Here is a 27,718-nt window from a genome sequence, read left to right on the forward strand (position 1 = left end):
TCAAAAAAGCACTGTAGAGCTGATAAGTACCCCCATTTAAATGAAACCCTGGCAAGGTTTATTATATTAAACTTGGTTAATGTGGTAATCTATTAGGCTCTGACTCTCTCTCTGACTCTGAACTAAATGTACTTTTGAGGGCCGTAATTTTCTAGTATTACTTGCAGTTCTTATCCTTCATATTTCATTATTTACTTACTGAAACAATAACACCCTTTATTAAAATGTATTCTTAATAATGACAGATGGCTTATTAAATAATGTGATGCCCCTCCAACTGTTCCAATCCTCTTAGTATTATTCTTTCCTAAAAAAAAAAAAGTTTTAATTAAGTATTTTCACAACTTGTTGGAAATAGGTATCATAAACATTCTCACAGGCTTCCCTGGTGGCGCAGTGGTTGAGAGTCCGCCTGCCGATGCAGGGGACACGGGTTTGTGCCCCGGTCCAGGAGGATTCCACATGCCGCAGAGCAGCTGGGCCCGTGAGCCATGGCCGCTGAGCCTGCGTGTCCAGAGCCTGTGCTCCGCAATGGGAGAGGCCACAACAGTGAGAGGCCCGCGTACCGCAAAAAACAGCAACAACAACAACAAAAAATTCTCACTTGATTGAAATTTCACAAAGAGTTGAAGGCCCTAAGAGCTGACCATTAGATTTCATTCCCAAATATGTCACTAGTAATTTCACATAACATTAGAAATATAAGATAAAACCATTCATAAACTGGAAACAATTTTACAAGCAATTTTAATATAACCCAGAAATGGTCAGGATGGAATTAAATTTTCCGGCCAGCTCTGTGTAACCCCCTACACTGTTCATCCTGATCATTACTAGGGAAGAGCTGAATGAGGATGATCCCTTTCTAGGGCAGACATACAGTGAACAAACTGCCATACTAAGGCACCATTATGGATGGGATGTTTGTGTCTCCCCCAAATCCACATGTTGAAGCCCTAACACCCCGCTCCATGTGATGTTATTTATAGATGGGGCCTTGGAGAGGTAATTAAGTTTAGATGATGGCAAAAGGATGGGGCCCCATGATGGAATTACTGTCCTTCTAAGAAGAGAAAGAGAAACCAGAGTTTGCTCTCTTCCTGCCATATGAGGACACAGTGAGAAGGCGGCTGTCTGCAAACCAGAAAGAGAGCCCTTGCCAGCACCTTGCTCTTGGACTTCCAGCCTCCAGAACTGTGATCAATATATTTCCACTGTTTAGTCCTCCCAGTCTATGGTATTTTGTTATAGCACCATGAGCTGACTAAAACAGGTACACACCCAGAAGAGGAGAGAGGGAGAGCCAGAAATCATTTGAGTCTCTTTTTTAGAGGACAACCCAATATTCAGCTGTACCGGATACCTGGGGGTGGTAGGGAATGTGGAAAGCTCATTGCATATCTCGACTATCAGCCCATCACTGAGTGCCCTTTTTATTTATTATTATTATTTTTTTTGCTTAATATATCTTGAAGGATTTTTATTGTCAGCACATGGAAACCCATCTCATTCTTTCTTTTTTTTTAACATCTTTATTGGAGTATAATTGCTTTAAATGGTGTGTTAGTTTCTGCTTTATAACAAAGTGAGTCAGTTATACATATACATATGTTCCCATATCTCTTCCCTCTTGCGTCTCCCTCCCTCCCACCCTCCCTATCCCACCCCTCTAGGCAGTCACAAAACACTGAGTTGATCTCCCTGTGCTATGCGGCTGCTTCCCACTAGCTATCTAATTTACGTTTGGTAGTGTATATATGTCCATGACACTCTCTCACTTTGTCACAGCTTACCCTTCTCCCTCCCCATAACCTCAAGTCCATTCTCTAGTAGGTGTGTGTCTTTATTCCCGTCTTACCCCTAGGTACTTCATGACATTTTTTTTTCTTAGATTCCATATATATGTGTTAGCATATGGTATTTGTCTTTCTCTTTCTGACTTACTTCACTCTGTATGACAGACTCTAGGTCCATCCACCTCACTACAAATAACTCAATTTCGTTTCTTTTTATGGCTGAGTAATATTCCATTGTATATATGTGCCACATCTTCTTTATCCATTCATCTGATGATGGACACATAGGTTGCTTCCATGTCCTGGCTACTGTAAATAGAGCTGCAATGAACATTGTGGTACATGACTCTTTTTGAATTATGGTTTTCTCAGGGTGTATGCCCAGTAGTGGGATTGCTGGGTTATATGGTAGTTCTGTTTGTAGTTTTTTAAGGAACCTCCATACTGTTCTCCATAGTGGCTGTACCAATTCACATTCCCACCAGCAGTGCAAGAGTGTTCCCTTTTCTCATTGTCAGACTGAACGTGGTCTCGAAAGCCAAAAGCATATCATGGATTAGTTTCAAGGGTCACAGAGTTAACTCTGTTAAAAGTGTCAACAGCGGTGAGGCGAAGCTGACAGTCAGCCCTCCAGGAGCAGGCAGGGGCAGGGCATCCTCCTCCACCACAAGACAAACGGGTTGACTCTTGGCAGGAGTCCCAGGTGTGGCATGCAGTGGCAGCCTCTGCATCAGACCTAGGAGTCCTTCCTTCATTGGCCCTGTGTGGTGGCAGTCACCATGTGCAGTGCAGCAAGGGGTCCAGGCAGCAGTGATGGTGGTCTGAGAGGCGCAGCCTCAACAAGCAGCTTGATTCCAGTTAGTCTCATCGGAGGACGGGCCCTCACCATGCCCGTGGACAAGACTGACCCAGATAGTTTGATCAGCATGTGTGATTTCTCATCACATTTCCTGGCTCCAAAAAAGTGTGTCTTTAATCTACCAGTCTGTAGTTTTCCAAGTAACAGACCAAACCAGTAGGCCAAACAGCCCAAGGGTCAGTAAAGACATAGCAAACTTCCTCCAGGGAGTGCTGGCCAGAGCTATGAGAACAGCCTTGAGCCCTGCCCACTGGACAGAATGACCAAGTCCACCTTGGTATCTGCAGAGCTGGCACTGGAGCCACACAGCCACCATGGTCCAGCCACCACTACCAGGCTCAGCTTAGCTGATGCATCAGTGCACAGCCTAGGCATTCAGGGGCTTCCTTGCGTCCAGGGCCCTGCTGAGCCAGCAGCTCTGCTTCAGGCTCAGAGTGGGGGATAGTTTCTTCCGGAGGGGCAGCTGCTACTTCTTCATGTAAAACCCAGAGGCTGCTGTGACCAGGCCTGCTGTGTGATTGAATACACCATTTGCATCTGATGAGTGATGCTCACTGGGCACTTCTCACCTTGTTTTGCACTGAAGCTGAGTTGACCACCCAAAAATGGGAATATCAGGCCAGGGTCACTGGGCCTCCACGGGGGAGATGTCCAGTTTGGGCTGGAGTCCAGTAGCAGGTTAATTGCAGCTTTCCCAAAGGGATGAACATGGTAGCCACGTCAGGGATGTGACAAGCCTGAAACCCCAAGGGGCACTTCTGGGTGGATGCCGCCTCCCCTCGCCAGAGGTTCCGGTCAGCGAGAGCACTGGCCACAGACACTTGGAACTCAAAGGGCCCCCAAAAGTAGCAAATATGCCAAGAGTTTGCTGGACCACTTCCAACATAGCCTGATAGGCTGGCTCTACTCACAGGAGGCTGATTTGCAAGTTGGAGGTCATAAAAGACCAACTAGTATGCCCAGCTGAGGCACATTGCATCTTCAACCCAGAGCCTAAGGAGGAGCCTTCTTTTGGAAGTGGGGTGTGGGGGCTGAAGATACAGCAGTTTTCCTTGACTGCCAGAGGGACTGAGCATTGCGAATCCCCAACAGCATCCCAAGGAACTTGACTTGGCAAGGAGGCCCCTGAATTTTGGGGGGACTTATCAGCCACCCAGCTGGCTGAGCTGTGATATCACACAGTTCAGGCCCCGAGGCTGAGCTTCTGATGTGCAGGTCAGCAGTCACCAACTACAAGGTGAAACCTTGGACAGTGGGTAGAGCCCTCACATGCAGCCCTGACCCATCCACAAGGAGTAAATGGCAGGAGTATTTTCCCCATTGGCCCTTCTCTACCTTTGGCTCTTCTGATCAGGAGAATCCCCTCTGGCACTTATGGGATAGGATGTCCATGCATGTGGACTTAATCCCTGTGGTACATTCAAGTGTAGAAGCAGCAACAAGATTGCCCTGGATTAGACCCAAGGGCGCTACTGCTCACAGGATCCCACGAGCTTCTGTTCCCCACTATGAGCATACCCAACCCCCATCAGTTGAACTCAGATGCCCCTTCCCCCGGTGACTGTGTGGGATGGTGACTTTGGCACATTTCTCCAACATAGCCATAAAAGTTTGAGCTCCTCTCCTCCATGAGGTGTCCCAGCTCACTTGGACAGGTACATGTGACCTCTGGTCCTCCTCTGGGGCAGGGAGACCTGGGCCCCATCCCTACGACTTTTCATGAAAGCAGCTGATGTCAGGGTAGAGAAGTAGGGAGGGGCCAGGAGGTACAGAGGGAGAGAGCCAGGTGCAGTTACTTTCACATCTGAGCACTTTTGCAGTTCAGCCAAATGAACGTCCAATGGTCTGGTCCACCAGAAGCCCTGTATCAACTTTGGGGGCTCCTTGGAGTCACACAGGAAGGGAGTGAGCATCAGCCCCCATTCAGCCCTACCTCTCACTGCTTCACCTCTAAACAGTTGTTGATAGGACAGTTAGGCCCTTAGTCACTGGCCCTTTGCCTATCACCTGGGTAAGAGAGTTCCCTACAGGATCCTAGGGCATCTTTTCCCATCTCCTAACCTAGCCCAAGAGGCCCCATGTCCTGTCTCTTTTAGAAAGCCCGGTGTCTGTTGGAATCTCATCCCCATCTTCAAAAACTGTCCAGAACTGTGAAGATCCTACTCTGCTTGCAAGCTAGCTAGTCAGCCCAACACAGGTTCAAGGATGCTGGCAAAAGACATGAGACTCCTGGGTCAGAGACAGAGGACTTCATCACTCACAGCATAGCAAGCAGCACGAGTTCCATGTTTATGTCAGTTTCCCTTGCCCTCCAAACCCCATCGGTGTTGCAGAAGCAGAGATGGGGGGATACCATGAACACAGTGGATTTGTGTCAAAGCTCAGAGCCTATAGCTTAGGAAACTCCAACACAGTCAAGTCAGTTGAAAATATAACAGTATTAAATATGTATACACCTAAGATTTAGCCTAAAATATATATAAAGCAAAAATTGACAGACTTGAAACAGAAACAGACAAATCTAAAATCAAAACTGGAGATTTTTAACAGAATTCTCTTGATAAATGATAGAATCAATATTCAAAAAAATCAGTAGGGATCAAATGAACATAAATAAAGAGCTTAACCTAATTTACATATATACCACATGGCACCTACCAATTGCAGAATAAATATATATTCTTTTCAAGTAAACAATTTTCCAAATTGACTACATGGTGGGACATAAAGATTGTATCAATAAATTTCAAAGGATTTGAAATCATTCAGAGTATGTGCTCGGACCACACAATGAAATATCCCTCTTTATCTCATGTCTTAATGATGTCTACTTCATCTGATAGCAGTAAAAGTTTGCCAGCTTTACTTTTACTTATTTTTGAATGATATATCTTTCTCTGCCTACTTACTGTCAAATTTCTGTGTCATTATATTTATAGTTTCTTTTGTCAACAGTATATAGTTGGTTTTTAAGGAGGGCTGACAGTGTCTTTTAATTGGAATATTTAGTCCATCCACATTTAATATAAATGCTCTTTTGGTTTAAATCTGTTATCTTGTTGTTTGTTTTTTGTTATTGTGTTTCTTTTTTCTCTTTCTTGTACTCTTTTGAATTATTTAAGAATGTTTATCATTCTGTTTTCCCCTCTACTATCTTGTTAGTTATACATTTCTTATTATTCTTTTTGTGGTTACACTAGAGTTTACAACATGCATTTTTGAGTTATTAGAATTTATCTTAAGTTAGCACTTTTACCTCTTTCTGGTCAATGTATGAACCTTAGAATTTATGTCATTTGTTACAGACTCCCATATTTTGTGTTGTTGCTGTCATGTGTTTTAATTCTACATATAATTTGATCCCCAAAAGCCATTACTAGTATTGCTTTAAACAATCAATATTTACCAACATATTTGCCCTTTCAGGTCTCTTTATTCCTTTTGTATACCCTGCCTCCCATAGAGTCATTTTCCTTCTGTCTGGAGATCTCCTTTTAGAATTCTTTACTGCAGGTGTGCTGGTGATGAATTTTTTCTTTCTATTTTTCTGGGGTATAGAATTCTAAATTGGTAATAATCGTCTTTCTTCAAAACACCTTGCTGAGATTACGATAGAAATTGCATTTAATCTATGCATCAATTTAGAGAGAATTCACATCTTTACTGTGTTGAGAGTTTTCCAGTTCATGAATATGGTATGTCTCTCCAGTTGTTTAGATCTTCTTTGATTTCTTCCATCAGCACTTTATAGTTTTTAGCATACAAGTACTGAAGATGTTATTTTATACCTATACTTCAGTATTTAATTTTTGAGCTATTGTAAATAGTATGATATTTAAAAATTTGAGGCCCATGTGTTCAGAGTTAGTATGTCAAAATACCATTGATTTGTGTATGTTGATCATGTATTCTGTGACCTTGACAAAATCATTTATGAGTTATAGTATTTTTTGTAGCTTCCTTCTGATTTTCTACATAAACCATCCTGTCATCTGCAAATAAGGACAGTGCTAGGTCTTTCTTTCTGATATGTGTTACTTTTATTTCTTTTTCTTGACTTATTTCACTGGCTAGGACTTCCAGTACTATGTTGAAGAGCAGGTAGAGAGAGAGCATCCTCACCTTTTCCCAGTCTTAAGGGGAAAGAATTCAGTCTTTAACATTTAAGTATGATGTTAGCTGTATGGTTTTTGTAGATGTTCTTTACCAAGTTGAGAAAGTTCCCCTCTGTTCCTAGTTTTAATGGGAGTTTTTGTCATGAATGAGTATCAAATTTTATCAAATGCTTTTCTGCATTGATGATATGATCAAGTGATTTTTCTTCTTTAAACTGTTAATATGGTGAATTATATTAATTGATTGATTTTCAAATATTAAACTAGCCTTGCATCCCAGTAATAAACCCCACTTAAGTGTAGTGTATAATTTTTCTATAAAAATGCTGAGTTCTACTTGTTTATATTTTGTTAAGAATTGTGTATCATATTCATGAGTGGTATTGATCTGTACTTTTCTCCTTTTTGTATTTTCTTTGTCTGGTTTTGGTATCAAGGTAATACTGGCCATTTTCTGCAGGAGTTTGTATAGGATTTGTTGAGTGTGTCTATTTGTATAGTCTTTTTAGTGGTTGTTCTAGATATTATGTTATATACACATACTTTATCAAAGCATACACATAAAGTGCTGACACTTTACCACTTTTATGAAGCATAGAAACCTTACCTGCCTTTATGCTCCTTTATCCTCCACCATCTATAATTGTCTTAAATATTTCTTCTACACACATTGAGACAATGTTATAATTTTTTCTTCAACTGTCAGACATAATTTAGAAAATTCAAGAGGAGAAGGAAAGTCTCTGTATTCATTCATATTTTTGCTCTTTCCATGTTGTTCCTTCCTAATGTTTGAAGATTTCCTCTTTTGTCATTTCCTTTCTGTCTAGAGAACTTCCTTTAGCCATTCTTTTAAATTAGGTCTACTGGAAACCTAAATTCTCTTAGTTTTCCTTCATCTAAGAATGTGTTGATTTCCCCTTTATTTCTGAAGGATACTTCTGTTGTACATAGAATTCTGGATTGATGGCTCTTTTCTTTTAGCACTTGAAAAACATTGTTCCACTTCTTTCTGATCTCTATGGTTTCTGATAAGAAATTCACTGTCATTACAATTGTTTTCCCCATATAGGTAAGGAGTTGTTTCTCTTTAGAAGCTTTCAAGGCTTTTTCTTTGTCTTTAGTTTACAGAAATTGGACTATGATGTGTTTTGGCATGAATTTCCATGGGTTTTTCCCATTTAGAATTTTCTCAGCTTCTTGAATTCATATATTTATAGTTTTGTTTGTTTACAAAAATTGGGAAGTTTTCAGTGATTATTTTTTTGAATACTTTTCTCAGCTCTACCCTATTTCTCCTCTCCTATGGGACTATGGTCACGTGATCTTTTTTAGTTTATTTTCTCTCCATTATTCAGTTTCTGTAATTTCTATGTTATACCTTGTCATCCACATATTCTTTCTTCTATTCTCTCCATTCTGTTATCGAGCACATCCATTGAATTTTTTTAACCAATTGTTGGATTATTTTAGTTCCAAAATCCTAATTTGGCTTTTCTTTGTATCTTCTTTTGTTGTTGTTGTTGAGACTTTTTTTGGCTGACATTTTTCTTTTTTTTTTCATTTGTTTCAAGCCTGTTTGTAATTGCTTGTTGAGACATTTTTTATGATGCCTGCTTTAAAATCTCTGTCAGATAATTCTAACATCTGTGTCATCTGTGTTGGTGTTGGTTAGTTGTCTTTCCTTATTCCATTTGAGGTCTTCCTGGTTCTTGCTGTAAATAATTTGCAGTTGAAAATTGTATATTTTGAGTATTAAGTTATAAGACTCTGAATCATTTAAATCTTGTGTTTTAGCAGACCTTCTCTGACACCATTCCATTAGGTGTAGGACGCCATTGATTCACAGCCATCAGATGGGGGTGGACTTACAGGTTTTCCACACTGCCTCTGCTGGAACCTAATGTGGCATGGGCTTCTTGGTACTGCTGGGCGGTAGTGGGGGAACCTCATCACCATCAGATTGGGGTGAAAGTCCAGGCTCCCCATATGTTCTCCATTTGGTAAGGGTGGAATCCTCATTACCATCCAGCAGGGTTCAAGTGCTGACTCCACACCACCTGGCAGTGGGGGAGGGGGTAGAGAGTGACTCATGGCAGCCTGGCAAGGATGAAGTCTCAGCTCCCCACTCGGCCTCTGCTAGAAGAGTGGTGGGAGGGCTACAGTTTGTTCTGTGGGTGTGGCTGGAATAGAACAGCTGTTTTCTAAGCAGTGGCTCTCTGGCTAAGAGACCCCTCTCCTGGTGTTCTGACTAGAGAGAGCATGATTTTTTGACAGCCTCCATTATTTCCAGATTGTAACCTTCTCTAGCATCTACTCTGGGGTTTGTGAGGCAAAGAGGAACCCAGGGCACCTACCACCAGGTTGTGCCTCAAGTCCTGAGGTTCCTAGTCAGTCTGCCTTCTTCTCGCCACCTTTCAGTCTTCCCATGTTGTTTTATACTTAATGTCCAGGGGTTTTAGTTGTAGTTAGTAGAAAGGGTAGTGGAGAGGATGTCTACTCTGTCTTCCTGCAAGCAGAAGTCTCGAGATGTGTTGATGAAATTTAACATGACTTACCAAACTGGCTACAATGTCAGACAAAGACAAATATAACATGACATCACTTATATGTAGAATCTTAAAAAAATAATAATACAAATGAACTTAGTTACAAAACAGAAATAGACCCACAGACACAGAAAACAAATTTATGGTTACCAAAGGGGAAAGGGGGGATAAATTAAGAGTCTGGGATTAACAGATACACATTACTATATATAAAATAGATAAACAAGGACCTACTCTATAGCACAGGGAAATATATTCAATATCTTGTAATAACCTATAATGGAAAAGAATCTGAAAAATTATATATATATATATATATATATATATACATGTATGTATAACTGAACCACCTTGCTGTACACCTGGAACATTGTACATCGACTATACGTCAATTAAAAAAATTAAATATAAACCATACTCTCAAAGGTGTGTATGCATCAACAAAGAAGGATGGTATTTTTTTAGAAAAATAAATTTTGGGAGGGGAAACTGTGTTCAAGGAAATTACACAAAGAAAAATTTTATATTTTGTGTAAAATGTGTTCCCAGATTCAAGGAGAGAAGGCTTTAGTCTTGAGTTTCTTGCTAGTTGATGGGAGAATTTGGCCGTTTTTTATCTTAGGAAAAAAATCTATATATTTTTTTAGAATAAGTAGCCATAACCCTCCACCTTACCAATGAAGTTCTCTAGAATCCTCTAGAAAATCATCCGCCAATGTTTAAGCTTACTTAGCAAACATCCTTGCCTGTCTTGGGATTCTAAACGTGAGCTTCTGTTCCAGGTCGCCTGAACTGGTGGTCCACCGTGTGCACGAGCTGTAAACGGCTTCTTCCTTTGGCCACGACAGGGGACGGGAACTGCCTTTTACACGCTGCCTCACTGGGTAAGCCCCACAGTGTAGACAGAGGGTGGCAGTGCCCAGGCCTGCTCTGTGCGTCATTAAAGGACAATCATATACTAAGTAGAGCCACGTGCATTACTGTCATCTGGAAGAGTCCCCAAGGGATGGAGCCAACAATTCCTGCCCTTCTTGTCAAGCAGCTGGCAGGCTTGGTGGGTACATAGAGCACACACGAGAAAAGACCTGTCCTGATAGAAGGAGGCCTGAGCAGAGCTGCAGGGATGGGCATTAGACATCGTGATCTAGAGCAATCAAAGAGGACTTCCTGGAGGAAGTGAGATTTTACTGAGCCTTGAAGAACTTGAAAGACTATAAGAAAGGACCTTCCAGGCACGGAGACCACATAGATAAAGTAGAAAGGCAGAAATTAACATGGTGTTTGGGGTCGGGGCTAAGCCCTGTTGGGCTCGAGCAGGAAGTCTGGGGAGCAGTGCATGAGGTTGGGTAGGTCTGGGGCCACCACACTGACTGCAGCTGATGCACTCAGACTGACAAAAAGACAGACATAGGTACTGCTTGGGTAAATAACACGGCACAGTCAGAATACACCACAGAGAGGTCAGCAACCTCCTTCAATGGAGATGCGAGCTTCCTGGTTACAAAAAGCGACACCAGCAAATGCACAAGTGTGGGTGGCAATATTTGGATGATGGAAGGTCATGGTAGACTTTCTGGAAGCTCACTTAACCCCTCTGGACCCAGGCTTACAACACAGGCAGAACTGAATTTGTGCCGGGGACCCCAGTATCAGTGCCAGTGGCGCCTTATCAGTCCTGCAGTATGAGGACCCTCTCCAGGGATGGGCCCCTCCGATGAGAGTATGGTCCTTGTTGGTCAAACTCGCCTCCCCAGGTAAACATGACCTTAACCCGATGCTGTGTCCCAGAGCAAGGACGCCCCAGACCTTGCTTCAGACCTGTAGTGAGGCCTATTCTGTAAGAGGTGGGCTGAGATGAGCCTGAAAAGGCTTAGAGGGTAATGAGGGGACCTGGAAAGGGCCCCGAGATGCCCAGAGGAGGATGGAGCCCAAGAGCAAAGGGAACATCCCACATTCCATGGGCTTGACAAGGAGTGATGGGGAAGACAAGGGTACCCACCCACCTCCTCCCTTTCAAAACTAACGCATTTCTGTCTGTTGACTCCACATTCATCATAGTAAAATAACAATCAGCAATCTCACTGCCCAGCGATGGCTGCTTTTAACATTTTGGTATATTGTCTTCCACACTTTTGTCTATTCTTCCAGTGAAATTAGGATCTCACGGTGTTCACAGTTTGGAATCCAACATTTTTCCCTTAAAATCGTATTGAGAATTTTCCATGCTGTTCTTCAAAAACATATTTTTGCTAGTTGTGTCCTATTCCATCGTAATGTATTCACTATCTCCCTCTTATGGAACTATTTCATCTTGTTCTGTATAAAACCTGGAGAAGGAAAATGAAAGAAGAGATCTCTCCTCTGTGTCAACCAGCAGCCTCTTTACAAAGTTTCAGGCATGGAAATGCCTTTGTCCTTCTGAAACTGCAGCATGCAGAGGCACTGTCCCCGGCATGACCATGGGTGGATAAGGCCACAAACCAGCTGGCCACACGCCACTGTGGTCCTGTCTGATGGCATGTGTTTCCCCATGAGCACTGCAGGCCCTCCAGGTCTGCCTGGGAAGAGAAAGCCTTCTGCAGGTGGCCCTCACCCCAGCTGCAAGAGAGGCTAGGCCAAGACTGAGCCTGGGACTCGTGGCCTGTTGGTTCTTTTCTCCCAGTACTTTGTTCCCCTTTTGTATTTAAATTGCTGGACCCCACAGGAGCAGGACTGCCCGAAGTGGCCATACCACCCTCACCAGCAATGCTTACTGGACCTGCTGACCAGCCCTGGCATTGACCTAGGCTGTGGGGCACACATAGAAATGATGGTAATCCTGGAGTCAGGCTTGTGGGCAAACATGTATGGGACAAGGAGACCCTCTTTGCAAAAGAGACCCAAACAAGGAGCCATGGCCTGTAGACCGGACCCGGGACTTGCCCTGCCTGGGAGGAGGCTGCAGGCAGGTCTGAGGGATGAGAAAGCTCAGCTCAGCCTGTTCATAAAAGGAGAGTTGATAGCCACCTCCCTCTGCCTGTGCTGCAGAAAAAGACCAAAGCCTCCCTGGACAGAAAGCCCGCAGCAGCCCAGGGTTATCCGCGTGTCTTTGCACTAAAGGATGTACAGCCAGTTTGGGCTTTTGATCAGCAGTCAGTGCGGGTCACTGCTCTCTGAAAGCTCTCCAGGGGGTCCCAGCTCACTTTAAGTCCACCTTTCCAGTCTCCACCTCTTCCCCTCCATCCCAGCTCCAGCCACCTTTCCCTCCCTAGTATGCCACGTGGGCCTCCTCGGGGCCAGCCCTGGCCTCTTCCTGTGACTCAGCCCTGTCCTTCACCACTCAAGTCTTTGCTCCAATGTCTCCACTCACGCCGTGACCAAACCACCCACCACTCTGCCTTCTTGGCCTGCTTCATCCCCCCGACGGTGCTGCTGCCCGCAACATAGGGTGTTACATGCTAATTCCATACGTGCCTCTCCTCCCCTCAATGTGGGCTCCGTGAGATTTTAGGAATTCAGTCTGTCCTGGTTGCTGCTGTGGATATTCCCAGCACTCAGAATGGTGCCTCACCCCTCTTGTGAAAAAAGTGTGGAATTAATGGGATTCAATTAAACAAATGAATGAATGAATGAATTCCCCCACTCTCTCCCTGTAGCCAGAGCTGCATCTCTCTTTCACGATGCTTCTTCCATTGGTTGGGTTTCTTGGCCACTTCTGAGCTGCGCCAAAGGCGTACTCAGAGATGCTGCTTTGTCTTTATTGACCCCTGGGCACCCGGCACAGGCCGGGAGGGGCACTTCCTTCAGAAGCAGGTGCTCTCCGTGGGCCCCAGATGTGTGCTGAGATGCCTCAGGGCCACAGACATCAGATGCGGCAGACCCCCGATGAAGCCGGAGTCTGACTGCCATCCTGGCTCTGGGCCCTGTGTGAGGGCACATCACCGATTGTCCCCACAGGCTCTCTCCCACTCAAACACAAGGCCCGAACCACAAACATTATATCCCTCAGAGCAAACCTGAGAGGCTGAGGGCAGCCAGCCAAGGGCCCCTGAGACAGGCAGCACTTAGCGAAACTGTTGTTGCTCTAAGGAGGGTCCGTGCTCCTTCACCGCTGCCTGCATCCACGGGAAACATCACAAGGGAGCACAGAGGGCAGCTGCTTGCTAATCGTCAGAACTGAACAGCTGGCTACTGAGCTGATCTGCTCACACAGCTGCGGGGGCCAAGGCTGGAAGGCGGTGGTGGTCTCAGCGCCTGCCGGCCTGCCCCCTCCTCCTCACGTCCCTCCTCTCTCCTCTGCCCCTCACGGGCCTCCCGGCTGCAGGAATGTGGGGCTTTCACGACCGGGACCTGGTTTTGCGGAAAGCTCTCTACACCATGATGAGGACGGGGGCCGAGAGGGAGGCCCTGAAGCGAAGATGGAGGTGGCAGCAGACGCAGCAGAACAAGGAGGTAGGTACCTGTCGGCGTGGCAGAGCCGGGACCACACTGTGCGTGGCCAAAGCCAGGGCGGGGTCCGGATCTGGGCCCCGAGGCCAAGTCTGTCTTGTGAGATCAGCAGCAATGACTCCGTCCCCAATTCAGACCCAATAAAGAGGAGCCCATTGCAACAGTCAGGCCCTGCCCACAGCCACCAGACGTCCATTTCCCCCACCCGTCCTGGTGTAATTATGAAAACCAATCGCCTTCACTCACAAGGCTGTCCCAACCTGAATGGTGAATTAGATGGTCACCCGTTAGGTCACTGCCGGTGCAGCCACAGATTGGCCCTGGCACGGCCCACGGCCCCAGCCCCAGTGTGTGTGCTCAGTCCAAAGGGAATCCTCATCCCTGAACCTCGGTGAGCACTGGCCCTTTGCTGGCCTGGAAGCCCTTGAAGATGGGTCTGCCCGGGTCCCTACACACGTGTCAGTGGTCGGTGCCCTGCCCGGTGCGTGTACAGGTTACACTGGTCGTTCTCACCCCTGGAAATGACCCCTATTGCTGGGTGGACTCCCAACGGCATGGAGGTTGGAGATTGGGGGTTCTGAACAAATTCTGTCAGAGCAAATGGGGATGGTCCTCGGCCACTAACAGGTGCCCCAGGCCCAGGGGCTGACGAAACCGGGAAGTGAGGCTCGCCTGGGTGGAGCGTAAGGAGTGGCCGCCCCCTCCTGAGCCCGCCCCCCTTTGCGCCAGTCAGGGCTGGTGTACACGGAGGAAGAGTGGGAGCGGGAGTGGACAGAGCTGCTGAAGCTGGCCTCCAGCGAGCCACGCACGCACATCAGCAAGCACGGCGGCTCGGGCGGGGGGTAAGTGCTGCCCCGGCCGTGCCCCCGCCCCCAGCGGCACGGGAAGTTGGGGAGGATACGGGACCCCCAAGCTGGGTGTGACATGAGGACGACCCCCGCCTTCAGACCTTAGATTCTACCAAGGATGCAGGGCAGGTGGGCGGGGGGGGGGGGCGGGGAACATCAGGACCCTGCCAGATGTTTGGGGGAAAGTGTGCACAGTCCCCATGTGCATCTCATAAGCTCACATGTGCCCCCCGACACCACAGCAGGGAGGGACTCACCGCCCAGCCAGCCTCGGGAGGGCCCACACTGCCCACGCACTCACCAGTCTCTGAAGCCTAAGGCTGCTGATTTGGGTTTTTTTCATCTGAACATCTAATTTCTGGCTTTAAGAAGTCACAGTGAAACAAAAGATGGTTAGGTGAGCCCAGCGCCTCCCAGACGGGCTCCAGGGACATCCTGCGTGTTCCTGGCACCCAGGCTCTACTGCTCTGCACACGTGGGCAGAGGCTGTTCTTCCTGCAGACACGGCTGGACCGTCCCCACGTGGGAATGAAGGTGCAGCCAACAGGGCAGCTGCAGCCCCTTTGGCCCCAGCTTTTTGAAACCGAGGGCCAGGTTGTCACCCCCTAGAAAAAGTCTCAGCCAAACACAAGAGAGGATGCTTGTTGACAGCCGGGAGACCCAAGAAAGGATCAGAGGCTCTAGACAGCCCCTGCAGGCAGTGCATCCCAGGCCCTACCCTGCTCCCATGCATCTCTGCATCTGGGTCCTCAGCCTCTGCAGCAGGACCTAGCGCTTTCCAGGCCAGCACCAGACAGAGGCCCTTCAAAGACAAGGCTTAGAGATGATAAGGGAACCTGTAAACACTATTCCTACAGGGTTGTTTTGTCACTTTGTTTTTTTGTGCTTTTTTAATGTGGACCACTTTGAAAGTCTGTATTGAATTTGTTACAGTATTGCTTCTGTTTTACATTTTGTTCTATTGGCCCCGAAGCACGTGGGATCTTAATTCCCCGACCAGGAATTGAACCCGCACCCCCTGCATTAGAAGGAGAAAGTCTCAATCACTGGACAGCCAGGGAATTCCCTGTCACTTTGTTTTAATCGGGAGACTTGTCAACACCAAAAATCTGTCTTGTTTAGGACATTTGGGGACAAATGTCCTAAAGATTCAATCCATTCCTGAAAGCCTGCTCTCTACTTTCCCACACTGCTGAGTCTTGCCTGGGATGCGTCTAAAGGGTTCCTCGCCATCCTTTTCCCCATTGTCCCTCCAGCCCCTGCTGCTCTGTAGACGCTGGTACATTGGATCCTGCTTGGTGACTCTTCCAGGGTGGGGAAGATGTGGGGAATGACAGCAGTAATGATAAGAATAACAGGTCACAGTCGCCACATACTGTGTCCCCCCCCGAGTCCTCCCATCCAGGAGGCACTTGACTGACAGTCACATGGCTGGTTCGGGCCATCTGACTCCTAAGGCCATGGCCTGGGCACTGCTGCTGCTCCCTGGGGCCCCAGAGGACTCAGAGCAGGAGACTGGGGGCAGGCAGCAGACGACATCTGTTTGTCCCTGTCGCCCCTCACAGGGACTCGGGTTTGCCAAGGTCGAGGCAGGACCACCACATAGAGGCCCCTAGGTGATGGGCAGCGGCTGTGTCCCCTACTGTCCCTTCCTCTTTCTCCCACTCCTTAAGCCCTGAGGATATGGGGTCGGGGGAGAAGATGCTGGACCAACTGACCACTCGCCCGGCGCTCGGGCATTGCTGAGACCTGCCAACCCGATGGTAGCTGCCCTGTGCCTCCAAATGTCCCCCTCCTCGCAGGACCCCTTCACCATTAGTTTGGTTTCAGTTGTAAAGATGGAAGTGTTTTTGGCCATACCACGCAACTCTGACCAGGGATTGAACCCAGGTCACAGCAATGAAAGCCTGTAATCCTAACCACTAGGCCACCAGGGAACTCCCGCCCTGGTCTTTTTAAATTCCCTCCATGCAACTCGGACCAGAAGGTTTGGGGAGCAGGTAAGCATCATCCTGGCCACTAGTGTCCTCTTCCGTGAGAGGTGCTGGGTGGCAACCCCGGGTGCAGGCAGGATTCTGACACGTGCCAGGGCCTCGGGAGGGTCCCTTTGCCTGTCGCTCTGCACAGATCATGGCACAGAAATGCTCTGCAGGTGGTGTCCCAGCCCCATGTCTGGTTTCTCCTGGATTTTAAATGGTCCCAGGGGCTCCAATCCTCCCCCACCCCATGCCCTCCCAAGCCAGGGCACAGGGTTTTTTTGTTTTGTTTGTTTGTTTTTTAACATCTTTATTGGAGTATAAGTGCTTTACAATGGTGTGTTAGTTTCTGCTTTATAACAAAGTGAATCAGTTATACATATACATATGTTCCCACATCTCTTCCCTCTTGCATCTCCCTCCCTCCCACCCTCCCTATCCCACCCCTCTAGGCGGTCACAAAGCACGGAGCTGATCTCCCTGTGCTATGCGGCTGCTTCCCACTAGTTATCTACCTTACGTTTGGTAGTGTATATATGTCCATGCCACTCTCTCACTTTGTCACAGCCTACCCTTCGCCCTCCCTGTATCTTCAAGTCCATTCTCTAGTAGGTCTGTGTCTTTATTCTCATCTTACCCCTAGGTTCTTCATGACCATTTTCTTTTTTTTCTTAGATTCCATATATATGTGTTAGCATACGGTATTTGTTTTTCTCTTTCTGACTTACTTCACTCTGTATGACAGACTCTAGGTCCATCCACCTCACTACAAATAACTCAGTTTTGTTCCTTTTTATGGTTGAGTAATATTCCATTATATATATGTGGAGGGCACAGGGTTTCCTGGCCCAATAACTGCAGTCTGCAGGGCTGTGTGTGGGCTCCGGACAGTCACCTGGACCCACAGCAGCAGGTAGATCCCAGACGCAGGTGGGGAGCTTCTAGAACCAAGGCTGTTTTGGTTCTGACACATTACTGTGGTAACATTTGAGCTCTGTGAGAGAGACCTCACAGAGGCTTTTAGTCACTCTCACGGGACCTTCCCACATCCACCTCCCTGGAGAGCTCTTCAGCGGTCACACCACAGAGAACAGGACTGTTTCCTCCTTCTAGGAGGTGTACCCCTGCTGGGGGGTCCACCTTCTCTTGGGGTGCAAAAGTCCAAAAGAGAGACTTTTCTTAAGCAAGTTGTCAGCATCTCTGCATTTTGCCTCTGTCTTCTCTTGGCAAGGGGAAGAGGGTCCCCTCCTCGTGCTGAGCTGAGGGATGGGGAGCATCCCTGGGGCTCCAGGGTTGCGGAGACTGAGTGCAAATCCTGGGAGGAGGCCTGGGCCACGCTGTCTTCAGGACTCTGCCTATGAGGGAGAAGGCCAGGCCTGAAGGGCGGGCACAGCCATTGGCTTGGGGCACCACTACCTCTGTCCAGGGAATGGAGGGCAGAGACCCTCAGCTGGGGGGAGGTCTGAAGACCTGCAAAAGCACGTCCTTGGAAATGGAGTCAGCATTAAGACCTCCCCCAAGCCCAGCGGGCACCCAAAGGAGGAGAGCCAAGATGGCCTTGGCTGCCCTCTGGCCTCTCCTGTCTGGCCTGCGCTGGCCCCTCAGGGGGCACAGGTGCTGCCAGAGAACGGGGAGGAGGTGAAGCGAGAAACAGAGAAGAACCAGCTAGGCCTGCAGTGGGCTCGGCTCAGGGCTGATGTGATAGCCCCCTGAACAGAACTAGGAAAAGTGACCAGAAAAGCCACACAGACTTCCCAGAGTTTATCCTGAGGAAAGGAGAGAGCTGGGCAAATGAGTGCATTTGCAGGTACAATGGTGAGAAAAACTACAGTGGCTTTCCTCGTGTTCCCCCCATGCCCTGGGAACCTGGCCACCATGGTGAGTGACAAGTGCAAGCACTGCTCCTGCCCAGCCAGCCCCTGGCTGCCTGGCCCTGGGACAGATGGAGACAGATGCCACACTGCAGCTCCCAGCATGGACACTGGCCCAGTATCATTTTTTTTCCAGAAAGCAACCAGGTTAAGTATCTGAAGAGGCCGGAAGGGACCAAGGGCCAGACCCAGGGATGCGCTTGGCCTGCTTCCTGCCTTCCCCCGCAACGACTCGCAGTGGCCGGTCCCCAGGCTCACTGGCCAAGCCCCAGCAGGAGACCCTGGAGGCAGGGATGCCTGTCCACGACTTGACCACGGACAAGGGTGGAGACCAGGCTGGGATCTGGGCAGGGCGGGCCACCAGCCAGAGAGCCACCATGGACAGGCTGCTCAGGACTGGTGACCACAGAGTGGGATGCCCTCCAAGACCTCAGGAAGGCAAGGCCAGTGTGAGCTCCCTGCTGAGTTCAGATGCGTGAGAAAGATGGGGTGGCACCTGCACCCACAGACGCGGCAAACATGGTGAGAGCCGAGGCAGGCAGAGGCGGGGGCTTCCACGCAGGCGCACTCAGAACTACAGGATCCGTTGTCTCTGCTGCTCCTACTTGCAAATCAAAACGTGTATGTTTCTCTGTGGCTAAAATGAGAAATCAGACGTTCTGTGCTGCTGCTCCTCCAGAGACCCTCTGAGGCACGACGTGTGAAGTGTGACCTCCTTCACACTGCTGCTGGGGTTTACAGCCCCTCCACCAAAGGTGAACTAGGCTCGCCCGTCACCAGGGCTGCAAGTGGGGCCATGGGGAAGAGGGCTACTCCCCAGAAGGAAAAGGAAGACACGGAGGAGAGAAGAAAGTAAGTCCAGCCTCAGGTCTGCAGGGAAAGCAGTGCTGAGGTGAAATTGTCCATCACCGGCTGGCACGTGCAGCACTGCCCCACCCCCATGCTGGACACTGCGGGAAGAGGGGGTGTGTGCAACGGGAGGAATCCATTACTTGTTCCAAAACCGGTAAAATCTCTGAAAGCAGTTAGTTAGTGGTGGCCTCTGGGTGCTTCATCTGGTTTCAAGGCAACTGAGAACTAGGAAGGGGGGATGCCTGGTGGACCCTGACCAGAGGCCCAGACTCAGATGACCTGGGTTAGAGTCCCAGGCTGGGCGTGTGATCTCGGGCCCGTCTCCCAAGCTCTCTGAACATCCATGTTGTTCAGATGTAAAATGCACTTGGTAATAACGTCCCTGCCAGGCTGTATCGGTTTTTGATGGTTGTGGAGAAAACCACACCAAAGCTGGGTGGCTTAAAGCAGACCCCCTGGATTTGCTCGTATGCTGGGGGTCAGCAGTCTGGTCTGGAATTGCCTGGAGCTGCTCCTGGGACTGCAGCATCTGGCAGTTGGTGTGGGTGGGGCTGCATAGTCCAGGATGGCCTGGTTCACAGCTCTGGCTCTCGCTGGGCCTCTGTCCAGATGGGCTTTCATCCTTGAGAAGGCTCAGGCTCCTTACAACATGGATCAGAGCAGGAAGAGGAGGCAGCCCCCATTGTAGAGGCACGGCTCAACTCTCTGCTTGTCCCATGGCTGAGCCAGCCTCTGGGCAGAGAAAGAGACTCCATCCTTAATAAGAGGAGGGGCCGGGTCACATTGCAAATAGACAAGTACACAGCAGTAAGAAGGCTCTGTGGCCATGAAAGCAATCAGCCACATTCTCTGATGCTGTTGGATGAGGCGGTGAAATCATGGGTTTGAAAGTGTTTGGAAAGAAGTTTATACAACTGTAAAAATAATGTTTATTAAGACATTGTCACACTCAGCCTGTGAGTTGGCCTGCCTGCTGCCTATATGGTATGTTGTAAAGGCCCATCCCAAATACTTGAAATGTGTTCCTTTTCCCTGACTCTCCATTGGTTCATCTCACTGTCCATAGTGTAGTGGTTATCACATTCACCTCACACTCGCTCATCTCAGTGTCTGATATTCCACCCTTAGAAATTCATTCCTTTGAGTCTTGAAAAGGTTGGAGCTTTTAGGGGCTTTCAGGAGTCTCTGACTGTAGAGCAGATCCTTCCTGTGAGCTTATACGTCAGGGTTACTGCACTGTATACTCTGCAGCCTGACCTCCAGAGCCTGGACCTCTGGGAATGGAACACAAAAACAGCTTATAGGATTGCACTGGACACAGTGAGGATTGGAGAGAGGAAGGCATGAACCTCCGCTGGGCACCTACCTGCCTTACATACTACCTAAGTGTCACCACCTTACACCCTTTATCTCCACTTTATAAATTAGGCATCATCCTCCTTTGTACGTTGGAAAACTAATGCTCTGAGAGATTAATTGACTTACCTCCAGTTTGTAACTGGTGGGGCTAGAATGCAGACCCAGACCTGAGTCCAGAACCCTGCAGTTTCCCAGAGCATACACTGTGACAAGCTTTATAGCTTCTCAAGAAGGAGTGTACTTGCAAATAGACTTTTTTGGGTCCTTGCGTATCTGAATCTGTCTTTATTCTGTCTCACCCTTGGTGGATAGTTTGTCTGGGTATAAAATTCTAACTTTAAATTCATGGAATGAATGATGTCATCAAAGGAAATAAATCAGACAGAAAGCTATCAGCTTCCTGGCACTCAGTCCAGGTTGGCTAATTTGAAATAAAACAATTATATGAAATCAAAGACTAAATACATTCAACTTCTTACTTTGTCTTTATAGGCTCTGAAAAAGATTTATTCATTAACTCAACATGTATTAATTTCCTGCTATGTGCTGTGCATTTGCGCACACACTATCTCATTCTGCCATCACAGTAACCCTGTGAGATAAGGATTGTAACTCTCATTTAAAGTATGAGGAAACTTGGATTCAGGATAAAAATGATTTGTCCAGGGTAATCTACTGAGTGGAAAACCCATAGTTCAAATTCAGGTATTCTGCCTCCCAGGTTCCCTGGTCCCTGCTTTTCCTCCTACCTCTTGGCTCAGAAGCCTCTGTCTCTGTTTATAGAGAATTGGGTTCTTGCTCTTTTCTGTGAGTGATAGAATAAGGCCTCTTTGTTTTCTAGTCCAATTCCAGGATGTGTTTCAAGGGAGTATCATTTCAGATCCCAGCCTTCATTAACAACAGACTAAACCTTTACCATCAGTTGTCTTTCTCTGTGAATGTACAGAAAGGCATTTTCCAACTCAGCCTCCCTGAGTCTCCCTTTCCTCCTTGCCAAATATTGAAAACCTTTGTAAGCGTTAGTTCTATGATGAATTAATGAGAGGAATTATTTTAAATTACCAAGCAATATCCAACAGTCACTATACTCCTGGGAGGCAGGGAGAAAACCAGGACCCTCTCAGTTTGAAGAATACAATGTAGACCCCATTAGGGAAATGAAAATTAAAACCACTACATACCGGTAAGAAGGTCAAAAAGAAAATATACTGGCAATACCAGGTGGTGGTGAGAATGCAAAGCAAATTTTACATCACATTGTTGGTGATGTAAAATGACACAACCACTCTGGAATACAGTTTGACAGATTCTTGTAAATTAAAAAATACATTTGCCATATGACCCAGCAGTCCTACTGCTAAGTATTTACCCTAAAGCTGTGGTTCTTAACCAGGGATGATTTTGCCCCCATGGGACATTTGGCAAGGTCTAGAGATATTTTGGTTGTCACAACTGGAGGGTGGGCTGGATACTGCTAGAATCTAATGAGCAGAAGCCAGGGATGCTGCTAAACCTTCTAAGATGCACAGAACAGCCCCCCAAAACAAAGAATTATCTGGTCCAAAATTTCAATAGTGCCAAGATTGAGAAAATCTGCCCCAAAGAAATGAAAATGTACATTCACACAAAGGTCTATGTAAAATATTTATAGAAGTTCTACTCATAATTGCCAAAAACTGGAAATAACTCAAATGTCCATTGATAAACAAATTGGAGTACATCAATATTATGGAATACTATTCATGAATTAAAAACAAACTATTGATACATGCAACAACTTGCATGAAAGGATCAAGTCTCAAAAAGTTATATGTTGTATGTATGATGTCATTTGTATGACATTATCCAAAAGGCAAAACTATAGTGATGGAGAACAGATCAGTGTTCCATTTACTTACACATGAATGTCTGACTTTCCAATATCATTTCTTGAAAAGACTATTCTTTCATCACTGAATTGCTTTTACCTTTTTCAAAAACCAATAGGCAATATTTATATGGGTTTTGAAGGGAGTTTCTCTATTATGTTCCATTGAAATATGTGTCAATGCTTTTGACAATATCACCCTCTTGAATACTGTCACTTTATAATAAGTCTTAAAATTGGGTAGCATCATTCCTCCAACTTTATTCTCTTTTTTCAATATTTCTGGTCTTTTTTTTTCTTACTTTCCCATACAAATTTATAGAATCACCTTATCTATATCTGAAAACTATCCTGCTAGGATTTTTATTGGTACTGCATTAAATCTATACATGAATTTGGGGAGGACTGAAATCTTTAAAATGTTGAGTCTACTTACACATCTTTTTCCATGTATTAGGGAGACACTATATGTCTCTTCATTTATTTAGATCTTCTTTGATTTGTTTCATTAGCATTTTATAATTTTCATCACACAAGTTCCATACATGTTTTATTAGATTTATACCTGAATATTTCATTTGGAGCTATTGTAAACGTGTGTGTGTGTGTGTGTGTGTGTGTGTACATGCACATGTGTATGTGTTTTCATTTGGGTCTGCAATTATTCATTGCTAGTTATAGAAATGTGATTTGATGTTCGTTTTGACTTTGTATTCTGTGATGTTATGAAACTCATTTATCAGCACTAAGAGGTTTTTTGTAGATGCCTTGGGATTTTCCACATAGGCATTCATATCATCTATGAGTAGGGATAGTTTTATTTCTTCCTTTCCAATCTCTATGCCTTTTATTTCTTTTTCTTGACTTATCGCACTAACTAGGATTTCTAGTATGATGTTGAGTGGACATGGTGAGAGAGGACACCCTTCCCTCGTTACCAGTCTTAGTCAGAAATATCTCATCAATATGATGTTTGTTATAGGTTTCTAGTAGGTATCTTTTATGAGGTTGAGGAAGTTTCTTTCTATTCCTTTTGTTAAGAGTTTCTGTCATTAATGAAAGCTGAATTTTATCTAATACATTTCTACATCAATTAATATGATCATGTGGATTTTTTTTGTCTTTAGACCATTAATGTGGTGGGTTACATTGAATGATATTTGAATATTGAACCAGGGATTCCATTGCAGGGAATCCTTGCATTCCAGGGATTAATTCCACTTTCTCTTGGTGTCCTGAACTTTTTATTTTGTTCATTCAATTTGGCAATATTATGTTGAGAATTTTTGCATCTGTGGCCATGGAGGTTATTGGAATGTAGTTTTCTTTTTATATACTACTGTCTTTGTCTAGTTTTGGTATCAGAGTAATGCTAGTCTCATAAAACAAGTTGGGAACTATTACCTCCTCTTCTATTTTCTAGAAGAGATTGTATAGAACTGGTAATATTTATTCTTTAAATGTTTGGTAGACTTCACTGAACCTATGAAATCATCTGCAACCAAACATTTCCTTTTCAGAAGTTTATTAACTATAAATTCAATTTCTTTCATAGTTACAGAAATAAGTAGGTTTGGGTAGCTTGTGGTTTTTGACAAATTGTTCCATTTCATCTAAGTTGTTGAATTTATGTGCATAATATTGTTTGTAATTTTCCCTTTTTTAACTTATAAATATCTTGGAGGGACTTTAGTGATATTCCCTTTCTTTTCAGACTCAGCAATTAGTGTCTTTCTCTTTTTTTTTTTTTTGGTCAGCCTTGCTAAAGTTCTATCAATTTTATTAAAGTTATTTTAAAAGAACCAGTTTTGGCTCAATTGATTATCCCTATTGATTTTTAGATTTTAATTTCATTGGTTTCTGCTCTTACCTTTAGAGTTTCCCTCCTTCTGCTTGCTTTGGGTTTATTTTGCACTGATTTTTCTACTTTTTTCAGGTGAAAGCTTAGATTATTGATTTGAGATCTTTCTTTTTTGTAATATATGCATTTTGGGGCTATAAATTTCCCTCTAAGAACTGCTTAGCTGCATACAACAAATTTTGATACGTTGCATTTTATTTTCATTCTGTTTAAAATATTTTCTAATTTCCCTTGAGACTTTCTCTTTTACCACTGAATTATTTAAAAGTGTATTGTGTAATATGTTTTTGTTGTCTTTCTTTACTAATTCTAGTTTAATTGCATTATGGTCTGAGAACATAATTGGTATGATTTAAATTATTTAAAATGTGTTCAGTTTTGTTAAGAAGTAAGCATATTGTCTATCTTTGTGAATATTCCATGTGCATTTTAAAAAGATGTGTATTCTGTACTTGTTAGATGGAGTATTCTGTTGATGTCAGTTAGATCCAATCGACTGATGGTTTTGTTCAAAGTTTCTATACCCTTGATGATTTTCTGTCTACTTGTTCTTTCAGTTACCAAGAGAGAAGTTTGTAGCCCTACAATTATACTTGTGGCTGTTTCTGTTTCTCCTTTCAGTTTTGTCAGGTTTTTTTTCTAAGTATTTTGAAGTCTTATTGTTAAATCCACGTTCATTTAGGACTATTCTATCTTCTTGCTGAATTTTATCCTTTTATCATTATGTAGTATTTCTCTTTATCTGGGGCAATTTTCTTTGCTCTGAAGTCTACTTTGCCTGACATTGATAAAGCTTCTCTAGTTTTCTCTTGATTAAAATTTTCATGATCTGTAATTTTCCATCCTTTTACCTTTAACCTACCTGTATCATTATATTTGAAGTGAGTTTCTTCAACACAGCAAATAGTTTTTATTGATTCTAACAATTTCTATCTTTTAACTGCTGCATTTAAACAATCTGTATTTAATGTAATGATTGACATGCTTGAATTTAGGTTTTTCATTTTATTATTTGTTCTCTTTTTCCTTTTGTGTTTTTTTTTTGTTCCTATGTTCCCCTTTCCTTGTTTCAGTTATTTGAATTTTTAAGTTTCTATTTTAATTTAACTTTTGTGATTTTAACATCTCTTCATATAATTTTTAAGTGGTGGCTGTAGTAATTACAATATACATATTTTAAGCAATCCCTTTTGGAATTCAAGTGAAATTCAAAATCCTTGTCACAATATGGGTCCCTTATCTTCTCCTTTATGTTTTAATTTTCTTATGTATTGCATCTACATACTTTAACTACCCCACCAGCCAATATAATTATTTTAATGTGAGTCTTCAAATATATATTAAAGAACTCAAGAGGAAAAGGATAGTCTGTTAATATGTATGCAGATCATGACTGTAACTGTTGTGCTTCCTTCATTTCTGATATTCCAGCATTTCTTCTTGTATCATTTTCTTTCAATCTGAACATTTTCCTTTACTTTTTTTAGGGAGATTTGGTGGTTATGTATCCCCTTTTCTTCATCTGAGAATATGTTTATTTCACCTTTATACCTGAAGGATATTTTTACTGGATATAGAATTCTAGTTTAACATCCTTTAAAAATCTTGTTTCTCCTTCTTCTGTCTTCCAGTGGTTCCTGATGAGAAATCTACAGTCATTGGAATTATTGTTCCCCTGTTGAGAGTGTCACTTTTATCTGGCTGCTTTCAACATTTTTCCTCTGTCCTTAGGTTTCAGCAATTTGATTTTGTTGTGTCTGGCCATGAGTTTCTTTAGGTTTATCCTCTTTAGTTCTCTGAGCTTCTTAAATCTACAGGTTTGTATCTTTGCACAGCTTAGGAAGCTTTCAGTCATTATTTATTTAAATATTTTTTTCTTTTTAGGGGCACTGTACTCTTTCTCCTTATTGGACCCTCATGACATGAGTATTACACCTTTGGCATTGACTGACAAGTCACTGAAATCCTCATTTTTTTAAAATAAATAAATATTTATTTATTCATTCATTTATTTTTGGCTGTGTTGGGTCTTCGTTTCTGTGCGAGGGCCTTCTCTAGTTGCGGCAAGCGGGGGCCACTCTTCATCACAGTGCGCGGGCCTCTCACCATCGCGGCCTCTCCCATTGTGGAGCACAGGCTCCAGACACGCAGGCTCAGCAGCTGTGGCTCACGGGCCCAGCCACTCCGTGGCATGTGGGATCCTCCCAGACCAGGGCTCAAACCCGTGTCCCCTGCACTGGCAGGCAGACTCTCAACCACTGCGCCACCAGGGAAGCCCTGAAATCCTCATTTTGTCAATCTTTTCTTCTCCCTCTTCTTCAGATTGGGTCATCTGTTGATCCATCTTCAGATTTACTGACCCTTTTTCTTTCTCATCTCCAATCTGCTGTTGAGTCCACTCAGTGAATTTTTTGCTTCCAATTGTTGTATATTTAGGTTCTAAAATTTTCATCACTTATTGGAGCATTTTCATAATGACTTCTTTAAAATCTTTGTCAGATAATTCCGATATCTACCAACTCAGAGTTGGTGTCTTTTGATTGTTCTCTTCCTTGGGCATTGAGATTTTTGTGGTTCTTCATATGTCGAGTACATTTGGATTGCATCCTGGACATTTTGGATCTTATGAGACTCTGAGTCTTGTTTATAATCTAAGAAAAATGTTGACTTTTTAATTCTATCAGGTAGGTTCATACTATAAATTTCAACCTGCCTTCTCTGGGCTGTGGTTTTCAAAGCTTTGCTGTCCTATTTGGCTAAGCTTCACATTATGCAGTCTGTGACCTGGGCGGGGGTCTCTTCAGTAAGTCGTCAGAGCCTTTGGTGTACTGATTAGGACAGATCCACGCATGCACAGCTCAGAGTTGGGGAGAGGGGAGTCCAGGAGTTCATAAACAACCTCATGGGATTGTTTTCTGAAGCCCTCTTTTTATAATCTTCTAGGTACTTTTTGGATCCCTGGGACTCCCTTTTCTGTCCTCCAGCCAGAATGCACCACTGTGCACATAGCCCTGTCCTGCACCCTGCTCATGCAGGACTTGTGTATGTTTTATATTGTCTCCCCTTCAGACTGCAATATCCTGTTGGTGCAGCCAACCCAATGCTTCTTTTTGATTCTTTTCCAAACCCTAGCTCAGTGCTGGCCACTTGGGGCTGTGTGTACCTACAGAGCCAGATCCAGGAGCAGCAGGCACGGAGCTAAGCACTTGTGCCTCCACACACCCCTAGGGGAGGCATTCCTGCCTGGAGCCCATGACACCAGTGCCCAGACCTGAGCCATTAGCAGGCGGGGAGCAAAGGCCAGCCCTCGTGGGATGAGTGCTCACACCATTTTCCC

The 27,718-nt window shown here is 44.9% G+C and overlaps 1 protein-coding gene across 1 annotated transcript in view; it reads left to right on the top strand.

Moving 5' to 3' along the window:
• Nucleotides 1-27,718, top strand: part of LOC116749083 (OTU domain-containing protein 7A) — a 196,442-nt gene that overhangs the window by 134,914 nt on the left and 33,810 nt on the right. The window contains exons 6-8 of the mRNA XM_032623057.1: nucleotides 10,102-10,203; nucleotides 13,623-13,750; nucleotides 14,498-14,589. Coding sequence (XP_032478948.1) covers nucleotides 10,102-10,203; nucleotides 13,623-13,750; nucleotides 14,498-14,589 — 322 coding nt within the window. The remainder of the gene's footprint in view (nucleotides 1-10,101; nucleotides 10,204-13,622; nucleotides 13,751-14,497; nucleotides 14,590-27,718) is intronic.

This window comes from Phocoena sinus, chromosome 2 (assembly GCF_008692025.1).
Source record: "Phocoena sinus isolate mPhoSin1 chromosome 2, mPhoSin1.pri, whole genome shotgun sequence".
NCBI classification, from domain to species: Eukaryota; Metazoa; Chordata; class Mammalia; order Artiodactyla; family Phocoenidae; genus Phocoena; species Phocoena sinus.